Genomic DNA, 17,280 nt, shown 5'->3' on the forward strand with positions numbered 1-17,280 from the left:
CTGCAGCTGGGTCCTGGGGGCGCTGCCTGGCCGGGCCTCAGCTCCCACCCTCCCTAAGGGGAAAAGGGAGAAAAGAGGGGCTGAGGAAAAGGGTTAAGGTTAGGGGAGGGGACACAAACTTCTTCAGGCTCAGGTCCTCGGGGGTTCCTAGTCCAGCCTGTTTCTTGGCTCCACTCCCAACTCCTCCCGGTCTCCACAGCCCTCCTCCTCTTCCCCCTCCTCCCGTCTCCAAGTCCGGGAGGGCTGGCCACTCCTCTACAGCCCCTCCCTCCGCGCCCCTCCCCATGTGCCTCCTGGGGGCCGGTGCAGGCACCAGCAGGGCCACTCTGGGCAGCTGGGCGAAGGCCCATGTGGGCAGGCCTCCCCGGCGGCTGCCTTCTCCTAGGACCCCACAGCAGGCCCGCACGCTTCACTTTTGGGTTTCTCAAGTGCCTTCTTTCTCTTGTCTGCTTCCCCATCTGCCAGGTTTCCACCTTCCTGTTTCCCTTCCTGGGCCGCTGGCAGCAAGGGGCTGTGCCTGGTGGGCCCGCGGAGATGCTCGGTGCTCTGGATCGCCGGGACCGGCCCCCTGAAGAGGGGGCAGCTGCGGGGCTCCAGGGCTTCGCTGTGGACAAGACCTTCCTCTCCTCCCTCAAAGGCATCCTGCTGGAGACTGAGCTGGTAACAGCAGCCACCTCAACCTGGCACCCCCCTGTCTCCTAGCCCTGGTCCCCCCGCCCCGCCCACCGCCCCCCTTCCCAGCTTTCTGGGAACTCCTTTACCCTCCAGCTGCCCCTTTGTCATCTTCTCCCTCCCTGCCTGCTGCCTCTCTCCTGGAGGCAGTGACAGCTGGTTTCCGTCGTGCCAGGGAGGGTTGAAGGGAGACAGGACAGCTTTCTGGGACATCGAGGGAGTGCGAGACTCAGGGACGGGGTGGGGTAGCACCAGCCTGTCTTTCCCGGGCTCTAAGATGGCCGCTTCCTGGCGTGTCCAAGAAGCCCAACTACCTAAAAGCAGAGACTGCCTGCAGCCCCACTGTACTGCTGTCTGTTGCCCAGGAGCATCTGTTCCTGGGAAAGGGTCTGCCCGCAGTCACTCAGCAGGCCTTGGTGTAAAGGCAGGTCTTCTGCGCAGGTGCCCCCGGCAGTGCCAGAGCCACCAGGCCGTGGAACCCGCTGTGGGCACTTGGTCTTCTAACCCTGTCCTTTGCCACAGAGCCACAGGCTCTGGGCCTTGTTAGAGGAGCTTGAAGCCTTGGGAGAGGGGGCAGGATTATGGGGCAGGAGCTGCTTCCTGGGGCAGAGGACCCCAGGGGCTGCGTTGTGCTGTGTTCTGTGCCCCAGCAGGTCACCAACCTGCCCGGGCTACTGGGATGGGCAGGGGCAAGTGGCGGCCGGTCATCCCTAAATTAAAAGATTCTAACCCGCCTGGGCTGGCAGAGGTGGGAGGCTGGAGACTGCCCCTGGGCAAAAGTCCTGGAAGAGGTTCCGGCCACCAGGGGAAGACAGTGGTGAGGTGGAGCAGGCGGGGTGCTCTTGAGGAGGAGAAGGCCAAGGCCAGGCCCTGCCTGTGTCCCTTCCTGACAAGTCCGCACATTTGGTCCCGCAGGCCCTGACCTTCATCATCTTCATCTGCTTCACGGCCTCCATCTCCGCCTACATGGCCGCTGCGCTGCTCGAGTTCTTCATCACCCTCGCCTTCCTGTTCCTCTACGCCACCCAGTACTACCAGCGCTTCGACCGGCTGAACTGGCCCTGTCTGGTGAGGCCCCTCTCCCCTGCCCTTTTCTCCTCTGAATGCAGAGTTTTCCTTTCCTCTTCAGCCTCTTCCCTTTTCCTGGGTCCCTCAACCAGACAGGATTTTGCCCCAAGCTGCTGGGTCACTGACAATGAGGACACACATTTAAAAAAAAATTTTTTTTAATTGATATTTTAAAGAGAGAGAAAAAGAGAGGGGAGAGACAAACATCAATGTGAGAGAGAAACATCGATCGGCTGCCTCCCGTATGTGCTCAACCAGGGATCAATGTCTTCGACCAGGGCTTTATGCTTTAGTATACAGGAAGACACTCCAACCAGCTGAGCGACACTGGCCAGGGCAGGACACACATCCTTTAGTTCTGCTGTCCCACTCATCACAGGCCCAGTCCCAGCCCAGCCCTGCCCTTGGCCTCAGCTGCTGGGCCTGGGTCAGCGGTAGCCCAGGCCTCTGGCTTTCTGTCCTGGTCTCTGCATTCCTTCCCTGGAGAGCATGTGAGCCCCTCCCTCTTTTTCTCTTAAGTGCTTTATGTAGTCCAGGGTGTCTTTGTGCAGGAATTCAGTGCTCGAGGGCCAAGTGCTGACTAGCCTGGAAAAGTTTAGGGGGATGCCCCTGCTCTCTGACTTCCCTTTGACCTGGAACCTCGACTCCCCAGGACTTCCTCCGCTGTATCAGCGCCATCATCATCTTCCTGGTGGTCTCCTTTGCAGCTGTGACCTCCCGGGATGGAGCGGCCATTGCTGCTTTTGTGAGTCCATATGCCCCAGAGCTCCCCAGTTCCCCAAGGACCTCTAGCTGGTGCTACTCACTTCCCTTCCTGTGGCCTGACCCACACCTTGCCCCAACCGCCCCACTCTCGCTCCCTAATACTGGATGGACTTTGTGGTGCCATCCACATTCCTGCTCCACAGGTTTTTGGCATCATCCTGGTTTCCGTCTTTGCCTACGATGCCTTCAAGATCTACCGGACTGAGATCGTGCCCAGGGCCACTCAGGGTGAGTGCCTGAGCTCTGGGAGAGGAGGGGCCCTTCACCCCCGGCCCCAGTGGCTCCAGCCTGACGTGCCCTTTCCTGCCTGGCTCCATCTTCACAGGGGACCAGCAGTGACCCTAGGACGACAGCTAGAGCAAGGCGACAGTGGAGCTCAGATACATCTCTCTTGGATTCACTAGCTCCCCAGCCCACTGTCTCCACCCCAGATCTACAGAGATGGAGACTGGCCTGAGGCACCACGGGGACTTGTTTGTGGGCCTGCTGCTCTAAGATCTGACTCCTGGGGAAGCTGGGCTAAAGAGGGATATTATGGAGAGAGGAGTGGGCAGGAGAGAGCTGGTCATTTCCAAATTAAAAGATTCAAATCCTACTGGTCAGTCTTTTTCTTCCCCAGAAGTTAGACATAACAGGAATCCAAGGAATGACCCTGGAAATACTTCCTGGAGCAGGCCTTGGCCCCTTCTCTGGGACCTGTTTCAGCACTGAGGAAGTGGCACACTAGACTGAAGATGCTGCAGGCACCCTTCAACACCGACTTCCCTTCCTCAGCTCTGTGTGTGCAAGGGCACTTTGTGGGGTGCCTGGTGGCCGGGCACCTGGAGCTCTGTGAGTAGGAACAGCCTTTCTGATGTGAGCGAGTGTCCACTTGCCACTCCAGTGCACACAGATTTGTTAGCGGGTTTGAAAGGCGTTTGCCTGGAGTGTGTTAGAGCTCCCCCTCGTGGTGTGGGGAGGACTTGGCCTGCAGGCCTCAGGGGAGAGGTCAGCTTGTGGCTTCAGATGGCGGCCCGCCAAAGTGCCCAAAAGAGAGTCACTGGAAGAGGCATTGAATATCAGCTCTCATTCCACAGAAGAGAAAGCAGGCCTGGTTAGGGGACGTGACATCCTTATTTGTGACTTAGCTGGGACTAGAGGCAGTGCTCCTAACACCTCAGCCGGTGTTCTGGATATTGTACAGAGCCCACCTTGTATCAGAAAACATGGTCCAACCTGGCTTCCAGCTCCCACCACCAGTGGGTCCATCTTCCCAGCTTGCCAGAGCCCAGTCAATATTTCTCGAGCCTCTTCTGTATGCAAGATTCCTGTGCTGGGCCCCAGAGGTTCAGAGGTGACAGGCAGGCCTGTCCTTTAGTATTCAAACTGGGGAGAAGGCAGGCTAATGAAATGTGGTCATGATTCCCCTCAATGAATGCTCTGAGAGAGCTCTGCTCAGGGGGAGTTTGGAGCAGGCACTGCCACAGCTGGATAGTCCTGTCAGCCAGGCTGTACCCTGCCCTGCCCCGCCCCACAGAATCCAGTGTGGCCTAGCTCAGCAGCTCATCCAAGCTGACTTGCTATTGCCACTCTCTAATGCTTGTTTGCTCCTATCCTGAAATGCCTTCCTTCTTCTGCAGTGCTCCTAGATGCAGGCCCTTCAGCCATGCCTGGGACTTACGTCTACCCTGGACTCTGGTAGCGGTGCTCTGCTCCCCTTGGTGATAACCACAGGTCCCTTGATCTGCCTTCTCTGGCCTTCTGCTTCTGGTTCTCTTTGCCTCATGTTCTGGCTCCTCACCAGAGCTGGAAACAACATTTTTGTGTTTTTCTGGTCTCTGCTCGCTGTTCTGGGGGCTTTATGCTTATCCCATTCTGAAGACTGGTGGCTGACCTTGGTGGGGGTGGGGTCAAGGCCTCAGAGGAGAGCTAGAAGGGGCTTAGCCGGGGGGCATTCAGGAGATGAGGTGTCAGGTGAGGGGACGGGAAGGTACTCAGGAGAGTCTGGCGAGTCTGGCATCTGGCTGTAAGCACAGCATGGGGCAGGGATCTGCTTGGAGCAGAATGAGGTCAGGACCAGCCCTGTTCCTGAGCAACCACATGACCCAGACCAGACAGTCCCTAGAGGGAGCTCAGAAAGAGAGCAGAGTGCCATTCAGGTGTGCATCTGTGCTCATCTGTGTCTGTCTGAGAAGTAGCGATGAGACAGTGCTCAGGTTTGATCCTAATGGTTTGGACTCCGTCTGCCAGCCCCAGAGCCTCAGGCTGCCCTCATGATGAAGAAGCTGGGGTTAGTCCTGGGGGTCATGGGGAGAGGGACTCCCTGTGGATTACTTCTAAAGGGCTGCTGACCACAATGGGACCTGTCCCAACCTCTTTATCTGCATGTCCATCCGCAGCCAGCTCTGCACCACTCCTGGCACCAGTGGGAAATTCATTTTGGAGGCAATGGGTGTCCCAGGACATTTTTTAACCCCTGTGGCCTCAGAGGTGCTGTAGGTGGAGGGTGGCTTCAGCTTTGGCACTAAAATTCTGTTTCCCAGTGTCTAGAATTGGCTCACCCATCTGGTGCCTTTGTTTTCTCCACTTTGGGAATGTCTCCCTCTGGCCCCTTATCTGGTTGACTGAGCAGAACTGGAACTCATGACTCTGCTGCCTCAGGGAGATACCTCACTTCTCAGGGCCTCAGTTTCCTCCTCCAAAGATGTGGGAAACCTTGACCACTACAGCTCGGACACAGGATCAGGCTGCTTTCTGAACTCAGGACAGAAAGGACGGGGGCTCAGTCAGAGTCTGGCAATCAGATTTATTACAGGTTAGCATGAGCGAGGTCCTGAAGGCAGCATCACTCCTCATCATGCAGTTTTTGCTGAAAATAAATAAATAAATAAATAAATAATAAATGGTTTGAGGAGGCAATTGGCAAAAGGGAGGAAGGATGTAGGGAGGAATTCCAGAGCTTCCATGGGCTAAAGGAGATGCCCTTAGAGGGAGAGATTTAGGCCTCAGGGATCTGGGATTCCATTTAGGGCTCTTTGTGGAACCCCTAAATGGAACTCTGAACGACTGGGGTTCTATCGAGGTTGCAGTCTGTAGGGGTGTTCTGAATAGGAGGGGGATTCTCAGGAATGGGTGTTATGGGACTCTTAGGCTATCCAAATATAGGGTAAAAAAAAAACCCTCAGGGGGGCGCTAATGATGGAGGGAAGCTGCTGTGGGGGTGACTAGCCAGGCCTGGGGTAGGGGACCCACCTTGGAGCCGATGTCACGGCTCTTGGCCCGCAGCTTGTTGACCTGGGACTCAGCGATGTCGGCCCGCTCCTCCGCCTCATCCAGCTCATGCTGCACCTTGCGGAACTTGGACAGGTTGGTGTTGGCCTGCTCCTCCTGCAGGGGTTCAGGGGGTGGTAGGATGAGGTGAGAGGGGTTAGGGAGGTGCATATTCCAGCTTCCTGGTGTGGGGACTCCCGGTTCCTGACTGGACTCAGTGCTCTCACCCCTCATCCATGTTCCTGCAACAGCCTTGCCAAGGGCATCCTACTCCTGGCTTGGTATCTGATAGACACTCCCTGACCTGGGGTTTACTGCACAGGTGTGCTCAGCAACACTCACAGCCACACCTCTCTGCCCACCCACATGTCTTCTTCCCTGAGCTATGGGGTGGACACTCGTTGCTTCAAACATATAGGAGGTGTGCTCATTAGAGTGGAGAAAACAACAAACTTACCGCCTCCTCCGCCTGGCGCTTGTAGGCCTTGACCTTCAGCTGCAGCTTGTCCACCAGGTCCTGTAGCCGGAGCAGGTTCTTCTTGTCCTCTTCGGTCTGGGGGTGGATGGGTGGGAGTTTTGAGGGAGAAGCAAGTACAATCATCTTTCCCTCCCTCGCCATTCCACTCTTCTCCCCATGCCTTAGCTGACCCTCCCTCAAATGGGCCAGATTAAAGAGGTGATGGAAAGAGTCCATCTTTGATGCTATTTGTAGGTCAAAGGGCAAGGCAAAGCCCTTAGTCTGTATTTAAAAAACAATGAGAGGTGCCACTTTAAAACTGGAATGAGGGGCAGGGGGGTCAGAACCAAATGGAATTCCTTGATCTAATAATACAGAAACATTGGGCTGTTCCAGCTCCAACTTATCAATTCCACCATAGATGCTATTGGCAAGTGGCCCTAGAATGACCAGAAAGGAATAATGATGAATGTAGAAAGAAGGGAGCATTATAGTCTAGAGTCAGCAAATGGCAGCTCGTTGGCTCCTTGAGTGTGGCTCTTCCATAAAATACCACGGCCTGGGCGAGTCTATTTTTAAGAATTAAAAATTAATAAGTCTATTATTTTGAAGACATGGTGTTAGAAGAAGTTTAAATTTAAAAAATTTGTCTCTTAAAAGAAATTTCAATTGTTGTACTGTTGATATTTGGCTCTGTGGACTAATGAGTTTGCCCACCACTGGTAGGCAAACTCATTAGTCCATAGACCATTCATTCCAATCTATTATAACCCAATATTCCAATATATTGTACTGGCCCAAATTTTGGGCACCAGGATCACTGACTCCAGTGTCACTTGATCAGTCCCATCTCTACATCATTGTACAGGTTAGGCTGACATTTCCTAAGCTGACATTATGTCCAAAATATGTCTGCAGTTCTACATCTGCATCTCTTTCCTGGGCCTCATATCCAGCTGTCAAATGGACCAATACCCCTTTCTCTGTCTTTCATTATCAGACACACTGCGCAAATAAGGAGTCAAAGGTAAAAGCTCTGAGCTATGCAGATGGAGGTCTTAGAACATTTTGTGATCTGCCTTTCCTAAGGTCTTCTACCCATTGTCCTAGAAGTTCCATGAAGGATCTGAGTCTTTTCCCACCTCTGACTTTTATCCCTAGACTGCTACACAATGTCCCTCCCAATTAGGCCAGTAGAAAGATTCCTTTGACTATTCTGAAACCCTCATGCAATTTAAACCTCAGATTATTTTTAAAAATCTAGGGAAATTCTGGTTAAAAGTGCTTTCAGAAAGTAGAAGTAGGTTTTCCTGCATTCACTGGAAAAACTCATGGACTTAAGTCAAACTGAGTTGAGTATCTGAAATAAAGTAAATCCAAAGACCCCTTCTCAAAGAGCAGGTGCCAGGAGGACCAGGTGGCATTTCCTGGATGGTAGTTTGGCTTGGGGTCTGTGGGGGCCAGGAGGTGGGGCTAGGGTAGCCCTTTGACTTCTGACGGCCCAGCCCCAGAGCAGCCACCAGTCGCACCTGGTAGGTGAGCTCCTTGATGCGCCGCTCACTCTTCCTCATGCCCTTGACTGACTCCACGTTGCGCTTCTGCTCGGCCTCCAGCTCGTTCTCCAGCTCCCGCACCCGGGCCTCCAGCTTCTGCAGCTGCTTCTTGCCACCCTTGAGGGCGATCTGCTCAGCCTCGTCCAGCCGGTGCTGCAGGTCCTTGATGGTCTGTTCCATGTTCTTCTTCATGCGTTCCAGGTGGGCGCTGGTGTCCTGCTCCTTCTTCAGCTCCTCTGCCATCATGGCGGCCTGTGGGTAGGAGAGAGGTGTGAAAGAACCGAGGCCCAGGTCTCTTCTCCCTAAAGGGTCACCTCTTTCCCATTCTGGTGTTTGCTTCCTGAGGCCCTCAAACCCACGAAACTGCAGAGTCACCTTGTCCTTACAGCACAGCGGCCTAGCCTGGACCCAGAGCCCTTGTTCATGTCTTTAGGGGAGGCAGGAAGGTGCGGGGGCACTCACATCCGTGATGGCCTTTTTGGCCTTCTCCTCAGCGTTCCTGCACTCCTGCACCGCCTCCTCCACTTCTGACTGGAGTTGGGTCAGATCTGACTCCATTTTCTTCTTCTGGTTGATGAGGCTGGTGTTCTAGATATGGGCAGAGAAAATTATCGAATGTGTACTTTGTTTTCTGATTCTACACCTTTATCCAGAGAGAATTAAAACTAGGCATGTGTTACAAACATGTCTTACTTTTAGTATATTCCTTGTTTCTCACATGCTTTCCCTTTTCTTATGAGAATGGGCATGCTCTAGATTTTATATTTAAAGTTATCAGCTCTGAAGAAAGACTTCAAGCAACAAAGAATCTGCATTTCTACTCCTGATCTCTTTAGTAACATGTTTATGCAAGAGCATGAAAATATTCCAAGGAAAATGGGAATAACTTTTTACCAGGACAAAATCCTGGAAATGATTACAGTTACAGAAAGAATGATGGAGGGTAAGGAAGAGAGGACCAGGTCAGCACATGATGTCTTTCCCACACATACTATCATAAATTATGGAACAAACTCCACCAAGGCACTGCAGTAAGATGGGCACAGAGACTCATTACAGAGTAGAGAAGCGTGTGTAGGACTGCAGAAAAATGATGTTCTGTTGAGAATTTGGTTTGCAAGTAGATGCTGTTGTGCTCCTTTAAGCTCTCAAAGTTCCATCTTTACAGAGCAAGATGGAGGTGTCTTCCAGATCAAGGATACCAAATAGCGGCATGTATAACTCCCAGATTTGTGGCTTTGGCAGGCATCGCCAACCAGTTATGACAGCCTTAGCTTTTATATCTAGACCCCCTTCCTGGGTATTGGTTCCACAGCCATGACTAACAGATGAGAGTTGGCTCAAGAGATAATTTGCAATCCTGGTTGGATATGCTTGCTCAGAACCTATGGTTCAAATCATCTATGTCCCAGGCTCTGCCACTCAGCAGGTTTTACCATGGTGGCCCCTGACCTCCTCACCTGGGAGTGCAGCAGCTGCACCCGCTCGCTGGTCTCGATCAGCTCCTGCTCGGCCAGCTTCCGAGACCTCTCCGTCTGCTCCACCACTGCCCGCAGCTCCTCCAGCTCGGCCTGCAGCAGGGTGTTGCGCCGCTCCACGATGGCTATGTTCTCCTTCAGGTCATCGTTGACCCGGACTGAGTCATCCAGCTGGATCTGGGTGTCCTGTTGGGGAAAAGGGTACTGTGAGGAAGCCTCCCATTCAGGGTCTGATGTGCCCTATCCCAGATTCACAATCTCTTTTCAAGTGGAGGGCAAAGGGGAACCTTTCCTCATCTAGTCTCTAGGCCTAGAGGCTGGGCTGGTGCGGCATATGTTTAGGGCCAGGTCAGTCCTCCTCCCTCAAGCCTCCAAGTCCAGGAGGTAGGTGACTTCCACCTTCTCATATTTGTTAGCCCAGGTCTCTTTTCTCTGTCCTTCACCATCCCTCTGGGCTCACTCCTCTTGTGATAGCCCATACTTCTGTTACCTTCAGATGGGCTTGGGCAATCTTCAGGTGCTTCTGGGCCTCTGAGGCTATCCTGTTAGCCTGGCTGAGCTGAATCTCCATCTCGTTGAGGTCGCCCTCCATCTTCTTCTTCACACGCAGGGCCTCATTGCGGCTGCGTGTCTCCGCGTCCAGGGAGCTCTGCAGCGAGTCCACCACCCGCTGGTGGTTGCGCTTGGCCTGCTCCATCTCCTCGTCCTTCTCAGCCAGCTTTCGCTCAATATCGGCCTTGATCTGGTTGAACTCCAGCTGTGCCCGGAGGATCTTACCCTCCTCATGCTCTAGGGAGGCCTAGGAGGGTCAGAGGCAGAGAAGCAGGACATGGGGTGGGGTAGAAAGCAAGGTTGATAGGATTTGGGTGTCAGCCAGGACTATGGCTTGGAGAGGAGAGGTGGGAAGAGATGAGGAGGTGGGATCTGCCTTTTGGCCATCTGGTGCTCTGGGGGAGGAGATGCAGGATGCCCTCGGCTTTCTTTGCCAAGGAAAGTGTTTGAACCACAAAATTGCCAATATCCCCTTCCCCTGCCACCCTCAGCACCAACACTGCAAGGTCCTGATTCATCTAAAATATCCTAGAAAAAGGAGGGAGTTTTATAACCACAAATTCAAAACTTTACCTTTGTTTTCTAAGTCCCTAATCCTGGTGAAAAAAGAAGCCCCAAAACTCAGGGTTATACTTAGGTTTTTAAAAATGAACCATAACAATAGCCAATATATACCAAGTACTTAAATGTGTTATCTCATTTAACTTTCATAATAATCATGCATAAATCTTATGAGGTATGTATGTATAATTAATTTAATTTTATAGGTGAGAAAACTGAGGAACAGAGATGCTAAGGAACTTGCCCTGTGACAGAGTGGAGATCCTGAAACCAAGTTTCAAACTCAGGTCTAGTTGACTCTAGAGCTCATGCTGCCACCCACTGTTTGAGGGGCTATTGTGATGGTTCAACTTTATAAACTTGGTGTGAAACCAAATCTATGGTTTATGATCAGATGTGATGTTTCCTTTGTGCAGACCTTGCCTTTGGAGGTAGTTATGGGTAGTGGGTGGACGACCCTGGACTAAGAATAAGAAGCTAATAGTTTTGTCTTGTGTGAGGAAGAATTATGGAGTCAGAAAGAGTAGGGTAGGGGGAAGCAGGGAGGGCTGCAGGTAGAAGCAAATTCTCACCTCGGCCTCCTCCAGGGCTGACTGCAGCTCCATCTTCTCTACCTCCAGCTGCTTGCGGACCTTTTCCAGCTCATGCACATTCTTTCCTCCTTCTCCCAGCTGCTCAGTTAGGTCAGAGATCTCCTCTGGGGGTTAGAGGAGCAGAAAGCTCAAAAAGCCTGTATTTTCTCCGACCCTCAGTGGCCCTTTGTGCCTCCTACCCTCCCTGGCCTCATGCCCCAGCGCACCCTGAAGGTTCTTGTTTTCCCTCTTGAAGGTCTCCAGGTGCTCCAGGGACTCCTCATAGGCGTTCTTGAGCTTAAAGAGCTCAGTGCTGAGAGAGCGAGCCTCCTTCTGGGAGGACTCCAGCTCCGACTGCGACTCCTCATACTTCTGCTTCCATTCTGCCAGGATCTACAGGGACAGAGTCAGACTCACTGTGCAGCCCCCTTGCCTGGGCTCAGCCTCCTCCCTGTCTCCAAGGAGTTTGCTCCTGGCCTCATACTGATGCTGGTAGCCCTGCTCTGCCCCCTGGCTGTGACCCCACCAGGACCCACCTTGTCGAAGTTCCTCTGCTTCTTGTCCAGGGCGGCAGCGGCCGCGTTGGAGCGCTCCACATCCACCATGAGGTCCTCGATCTCGTTCTGCAGTCGGTGCTTGGTCTTCTCCAGGGATGAGCACTTGGCATTGACGGCCTCCACAGCCTCCTCAGCGTCCTGCAGGCGCTGGGCCAGCTTCTTCCTGCCAAGTTGGTTGTGTGTGTGTGTGTGTGTGTGTGTGTGTGTGTGTGTCTCTACCCAGGAATAGTGGGGCCTTGGGACAGACATCTGAGGAGGACCCACTTTCTCCTAAAGGGACCACGTGCAGCCCCTTTAGGCCCTGGGATCCCAGCTTTGAGGGAGTAAGGCTACGAGGGCCTAGATCAGTTTCCTCCCTCATGCAGCACCATCTGGGTGGCAGCCCCCACCTGTCCCATGCCAGGCTGATTGATGGTAGCTCCTCTGACCAACAAGCTTTTTGCTCGTCTTATACGTGAGAGTCAGGTATAACCCGGGCCAAAAGCTCGCCTGTCATAGGAAGTGAGTCAGGGCCAGTCAGGGTTCACTCAGAGTGCAGGATCTAAGCACCTCTATTTTCCACCACATTTCTCCCACCCTCCTCTCTCTCCTACCCCAAATCTCCTTCCCATTCCCACTTTGACTGTCCCACCCCATGTGCTCTGGCTCTTGCCTCTCTTAGATTCAGTGTCGGGGCTGCCTGGGACTCACTTGGCCTCCTCGAGCTCCTCGGTCCGCTGGATGGCGTCCGTCTCATACTTGGTCCTCCACTGGGCCACCTCCGAGTTGGCCTTGGACAGGACACGCTGCAGCTCTGCCTTGGCCTCTGTCTCCTCCTCGTACTGCTCACGGAGCAGGTCGCAGTCGTGCCGGGCTGACTGCAGTGCGTGGGCCAGGGCGTTCTTCGCCTGGGGAGGTGCACACCAGGAGGTGGGCTCAGCTTTCAGGAAGGTTAGAGGGAATGCCTCCTCCCCCCCACTTTCCCCTTCTTCTAATCCTTTACATAGCTACAAACTTCAACTAAGCCCTAGTCACATTCAGGGTGTAGAATCTCAACATTCTGGAGTAGCTTCCCAGTTTGCCTACCCTACCCTTTTACAAATAAGAAAAGAGGCATTTGATGATATAAGTGGCTTAGCTGAAGAGTAGAAGAACCTAGACTGGAGGTCTTCCCACACAGGGGCCTCTCCCTTCAGTTTCCACTTCTGGTGTTGGTGCTAACTGCGACAGGACTGCCACCTGTCCAATGCCCCTAGCTGGGCCTCACCTTGCCCTCCTCCTCCAGCTGCCTCTTGAGGTCCTCCATTTGCTGGGTGTAGGATAGCTTCCCTCGGGTCAGCTGGGAGATCAGCGCCTCCTTTTCTTCCAGTTGCCGGGATAGCTCACCTGGAGGTGGGAATATGGGTTTGTGGGCCATGAAAGAGGTGCAACTGATGGCTTATTCTGGGGCAGGCACACGGCTCGTTAGGAACACCCACCATTCTCAGTCTGTAGCTTGGCTTGCTGGGTGGTGAAATCGTTGAGGGAGCGTTGGGCTTCTTCCAGCTTGGTGCGGTACTCGTTGGCCTGGTCCTCCAATGTCCGAGACACCTTCTCCAGGTTTGCCTTCAGGCAGTAAAGGGACAGGGAAGTTGGGATGTGGGAGGGGCTTGAGTTGTCAGGGAGTAGGGACTAGGTGGACCAGAGGAAGGAAGGGAGGGCCAAGGCGGGGAGAGCACAGAGGGCAGGGGGATGAAAAGTGTGGTGCTGGAGGGGCACAATCAAAAGCGGGTACCTGAGTTAAAGAAGAGAAGGATGGCAAGGATGAAGATATGGGTGCAGGGCAAAGGAGGTGCAAAGGAGAGAGACCAAAGGATGACAGAGGGAGTGATGACTAGAGAAATGGCAGATAGAGAAAGTGGAAGGAAGGTGCAAGCTGTGAGGGTGAGGAGGGTGAGGAGAGGCTAAGCACAGGCCCACCTTGGCCTTGATGATTTGCTCCATGTTGGAGGTGACATCGTCCAGCTCCAGCTTGAACTCACTCTTCTCCTTCTCCAGCTTCTGCTTCACACGCTGCAGGTTGTCAATCTGCTCACCCAGCTCGGCCACGCTGTCAGCATGCTTCTTGCGCAGGGCTGCCGCTGTGGCCTCGTGCTGCAGCGTGGCCTCCTCCAGGTCCCGCCTCATCTTCTGGAACTCAGCCTCACGCTTCTTGTTCATCTCAATCTGCACAGACGTGGCCCCGCCAGCCTCCTCCAGCCGCTCGCTGATCTCCTCCAGTTCCCGGGACAGGTCTGAGCGCAGCTTCTCCACCTTGGCCCTGGCAGTGCGCTCAGCCTCCAGCTCCTCCTCCAGCTCCTCGATGCGTGCCTGGGCCCGGACACAAAGGGCTCACTGCCTGGAACCCTCCATGGGAGCCCCCTCCCCCAGCTCTAGAAGACTTCTGAACCAAGCCCTCGGTTTGCTAGGGGTCAGCAATGTCTGCAGAGATTTTTGACTGTTATGACTAGGGAAGGAGATTGCTACTAGCATCTAGGGGGCAGAAGTCAGGGATGCTGTGAATCATCCTCTATATAGCATAGGCCATCAATAGGAACTTGGTTGAAGCCAAAACCTCAAGGCACTTCCCAGGGGCCTCTCAGACCCAGTCTAAGAATCCGCATGCCCAAATCCCGAGAATATGTGTTCAGAAGAGGATCTTTGAATCTCATGAGATCCCAAATTTCATAGATTTCACAGATGCACTAGGATCTGCTCTCCTGAACATAAGCAGGAAAGCAGGTGCTTATATTTTACAAATATTTGCAACAATATGCCTCACAACCATCAAAAGCTTTTGCTATCTTCCAAGTTGACCACAAAGGCCAGTCAACCAATCTCACTCTGTAAGGCTTGCTTTTTTATGCCCAGGGCTGGGTTGCAGTTTTATTTTCCCCTTCCAGGCCAGTTGACTGTCCTCTTCTACCTCTACCTCATTTTTCTGGCCTTGGCCTTGGCTTTGAGTAAATGGGAATAATGTTTCATCTTCCATTTTGATCTGTTGTCTGACTAGCCAGGAGCACAGGAGAGGATCGGTGAGATGCCTTCATCTGTGGTTATGGACAGTCTTAATGGAATGTGCATAGGTGGGTCCTGGGAGCAGGAGAGAGAAGACCACCATGCCTCTGCTCCCAGGATGGAGGAAGTGGGGCTGTGTGAAAGAGCTTGGGCAGGAGGGAAGAGCCACAGCCTGTTGCCAAATCCTGATGAAGGTAACAGTAGTATTTTTCTGAGTCCATGAGTCAAAGAAGTTGCCCAAACCCACGGCAGGAAAACCTGAGTATATCCCGATTTTCTGGCTAAAATCCAGAAGGGGCACTCAAGAAGACAGGAGGGCAGATTATGACTGATGGTAGGGCAGCCTCTGAGCAGCCCCCAGAGGAGTGGAATTGTTTACATGTGTCACTTGCAGCCTGGGCCATGGGCCCCAAATGCTGAGGGGAGACCAGCTATTTCTACTAGCTGCCATTTGACCAGAAAGTGAGAGCTAAGACCCTGCCCCCAATAGCTGAGTGCCTGTTGCCCCTGAAGCTACTATGTCCAGAGCAAGCCATGCAGCTTCTGCAGTTATAAAACAGGGATGAGAGTACCTGCTTCTTTGTTTCCAGGGCTCTGGCAAACACAGGACTAAAGGCACTTTAAAATTCAGGGTCATTAAAGGTAAGAGAAACTGGCTATTAATTTATCTCCTGCAGAGGGATGAGGCCATGGAGGGAGGGGTTGGAGGGAAGAAGCCAGCCTTGCTAGTTGGCTGGCTGACTTCTAGTCGACAGAGTGGTTTCCATATATGCCTTTTCCTCTGGTCCTCTGTAAGCAAGGGGTTATTAGTCCTATTTGACTGCTAAGAGACTGAGGCTCTGAGTAGAAGTGACTTGTTCACAGTTGTAGGAGTTCACCCCATATCATGGGTACTTTATGGAGATTCCGCCTGGGCTAGTGACTGTGGTCAGTACCTAGGGAAAATATGAACAGAGCAGCCTATGGGAAGGTGGGTGCTCCATGAAAGCACTTCTCATTCCCATGCAGGGGAGAAGTACAAGAAAAAAAGGGGGGGGGGAGGGGTTTAGAGGAGAATCAAGAGCTTTTGCTATCTGAACTAGTTCAGAAGGAGAAGCCCTTTTTGTAGGGCTCTACCTCCACACACATAAATAGTCTTGCCACAATAACATTACTGTTCTAATGGAGAAGGCTGGTATTTCCAAGTGCCTGTAAATCAGGACTGGTGGGGCCTTTGAAATGGCCTGGAGTGATAGATATGTCTACAACGCTAAGCATGTCCTAAGGCCATAGCTGCCCCAGGGCTGTCGAGCATCCCTTGCTTGCACTGGGGGAACTTTACCTGGTTTTCCTTCAGTTTCTTCTGCAGCTGAAGGGCCAGTGCCTGCTCATCCTCAATCTTACTGTTCTGCTGACTAATGTCAAACTCCTTCCTGGAGGAGAATCAGGGTGACAGGTGGTCATCCTTTCTCTATGCCCATTCTCTTTTCTCTTGCATCAACATACCAGCACCAGTCCCCTCCCCCCTGGCCAAAGCGGGGAAGGAGAGAGAGCTGTGATTGACATCCATTTCCACTGTCCCAAAGCAACCAAGGCCAGTGGGAGTGCAGCATCCTGCAGCTCTAACCCTCTGGCCAGACACCTCCATTACCCCCTCCCGGCCACTGTAGGCTCCTACTTCTTGAGCTTTTCTTCCAGCTGCAGCTTGTCGTTCTCCAGGTCCATGATGCTCTCTTGGGTCAGCTTCAGGTCACCCTCCAGCTTCCGCTTTGCTCGTTCCAGGTCCATGCGCACTTTCTTCTCCTGCTCCAGGGATCCCTCCAGCTGGTGGAGAAAGGAAAAATAAACAGGTGTAGATAACCTGCGATACACAGTGCATACTTATCTGCTCTCCTCTAAACTCAAAGTCCAGTGGATTGGAAGTCAAAACCAGCAGAGCAATTCCCGCAAGCACCAAGAATTCAGAGACCCAGACTAAGGAGGAGCTATAGAGAACAAAAAGGCTCCAGAAGTCAATAAATCAGTCCTAAGGATCAGGAACTCTTTGGCCACTGGTGTTGCCTACAAAATCCCAACCTGAGAAAGATCGAGCATAGTTTTTATTACTCACATCATCCACCTGTTGCTCCAGCTTGACCTTAGACTTGGTCAGTGTGTTGACCTTGTCCTCTTCAGCCTGAAGGTCATCCAGGGCCTGCTGGTGGGCCTCTTGCAGAGCTTTCTTCTCTTTGGTCAGTTTGGCGATGATCTCGTCCAGCCCAGCCATCTCCTCTGTCAGGTTCTTCACCTGTCAACCAAGAACCCAGTCCCCTTTAGGATCAAAGGTCACCAACTTGAAGACATCGATGGAGATCTCCAATGCCACGGACCCATTGCTTTCAGGATCCCCTGAGTGGCCTGGTGCTGATTAGGTTAGTGTGATCTTTGAATACTGAGGAGAACTAAGCTTGCACCAAGGGAGCTGCCCGCACCTTGTTCTCTGTTGCGTGCTTCTCTTTCTCCACTTTGGCCAATGTCAGCTCCAGGTCATCAATGTCCTTCTTGAGCTCAGAGCATTCGTCTTCTAGCTTGCGCTTCTTGGCAGTAAGCTCAGCATTCATCTCCTCCTCATCCTCCATCCTCTCAGTCATCTCCTTTACCTTGGCCTCCAGCTGGATCTTGTTCTTGATCAGCTGGTCACAGCGCTCCTCTGCATCATTGAGGTTGTCTTGTTCCTGAAGGAAGAGGACAGAGAGGAGAGCTGGTGATTAAAGACGTAGAGATCCAGGGTCTTGGTCCCTGATGATGAGATGGGCTATAATC

General features: G+C 52.8%; 2 protein-coding genes across 5 annotated transcripts in view; one reads left to right on the plus strand and one right to left on the minus strand.

Moving 5' to 3' along the window:
* The first annotated feature begins 273 nt into the window (after positions 1–273).
* CMTM5 (CKLF like MARVEL transmembrane domain containing 5) lies at positions 274–3,100 on the plus strand. Its single transcript, XM_036449188.2, has 5 exons — positions 274–660; positions 1,588–1,740; positions 2,393–2,485; positions 2,649–2,733; positions 2,831–3,100. The coding sequence occupies exons 1-5, from the start codon at positions 349–351 to the stop codon at positions 2,842–2,844; spliced, it is 657 nt and encodes a 218-aa protein (XP_036305081.1). The 5' UTR covers positions 274–348; the 3' UTR covers positions 2,845–3,100.
* Positions 3,101–5,270: 2,170 nt separating this feature from the next.
* LOC118725393 (myosin-7) overlaps positions 5,271–17,280 on the minus strand; it is a 52,205-nt gene continuing 40,195 nt past the window's right edge. For all 4 annotated transcript variants that reach the window (XM_036449164.2, XM_036449145.2, XM_045584643.1 and 1 more), the window contains 18 exons: positions 16,950–17,192; positions 16,589–16,765; positions 16,157–16,302; positions 15,821–15,911; positions 13,423–13,812; positions 12,942–13,068; positions 12,731–12,849; positions 12,175–12,371; positions 11,464–11,647; positions 11,155–11,320; positions 10,928–11,052; positions 9,733–10,041; positions 9,225–9,428; positions 8,227–8,352; positions 7,741–8,016; positions 6,212–6,307; positions 5,737–5,871; positions 5,271–5,353 (listed from right to left, as the gene is read on the minus strand). In XM_036449164.2, the coding sequence (XP_036305057.1) occupies positions 5,330–5,353; positions 5,737–5,871; positions 6,212–6,307; positions 7,741–8,016; positions 8,227–8,352; positions 9,225–9,428; positions 9,733–10,041; positions 10,928–11,052; positions 11,155–11,320; positions 11,464–11,647; positions 12,175–12,371; positions 12,731–12,849; positions 12,942–13,068; positions 13,423–13,812; positions 15,821–15,911; positions 16,157–16,302; positions 16,589–16,765; positions 16,950–17,192 (3,135 nt within the window). In that variant the 3' untranslated portion in view covers positions 5,271–5,329. The remainder of the gene's footprint in view (positions 5,354–5,736; positions 5,872–6,211; positions 6,308–7,740; positions 8,017–8,226; positions 8,353–9,224; positions 9,429–9,732; positions 10,042–10,927; positions 11,053–11,154; positions 11,321–11,463; positions 11,648–12,174; positions 12,372–12,730; positions 12,850–12,941; positions 13,069–13,422; positions 13,813–15,820; positions 15,912–16,156; positions 16,303–16,588; positions 16,766–16,949; positions 17,193–17,280) is intronic.

Source organism: Pipistrellus kuhlii, unplaced genomic scaffold (assembly GCF_014108245.1).
Source record: "Pipistrellus kuhlii isolate mPipKuh1 unplaced genomic scaffold, mPipKuh1.p scaffold_m20_p_1, whole genome shotgun sequence".
Taxonomy (NCBI): Eukaryota; Metazoa; Chordata; class Mammalia; order Chiroptera; family Vespertilionidae; genus Pipistrellus; species Pipistrellus kuhlii.

Bases quoted from the DNA above. Each gene is read 5' to 3' on its own strand.
- CMTM5 (XM_036449188.2), top strand. From the start codon at position 349: ATGTGGGCAGGCCTCCCCGGCGGCTGCCTTCTCCTAGGACCCCACAGC. The intron at 1,741-2,392 runs GTGAGGCCCCTC...TCGACTCCCCAG, and splicing joins GGCTGAACTGGCCCTGTCTG to GACTTCCTCCGCTGTATCAG. The intron at 2,486-2,648 runs GTGAGTCCATAT...CCTGCTCCACAG, and splicing joins GAGCGGCCATTGCTGCTTTT to GTTTTTGGCATCATCCTGGT.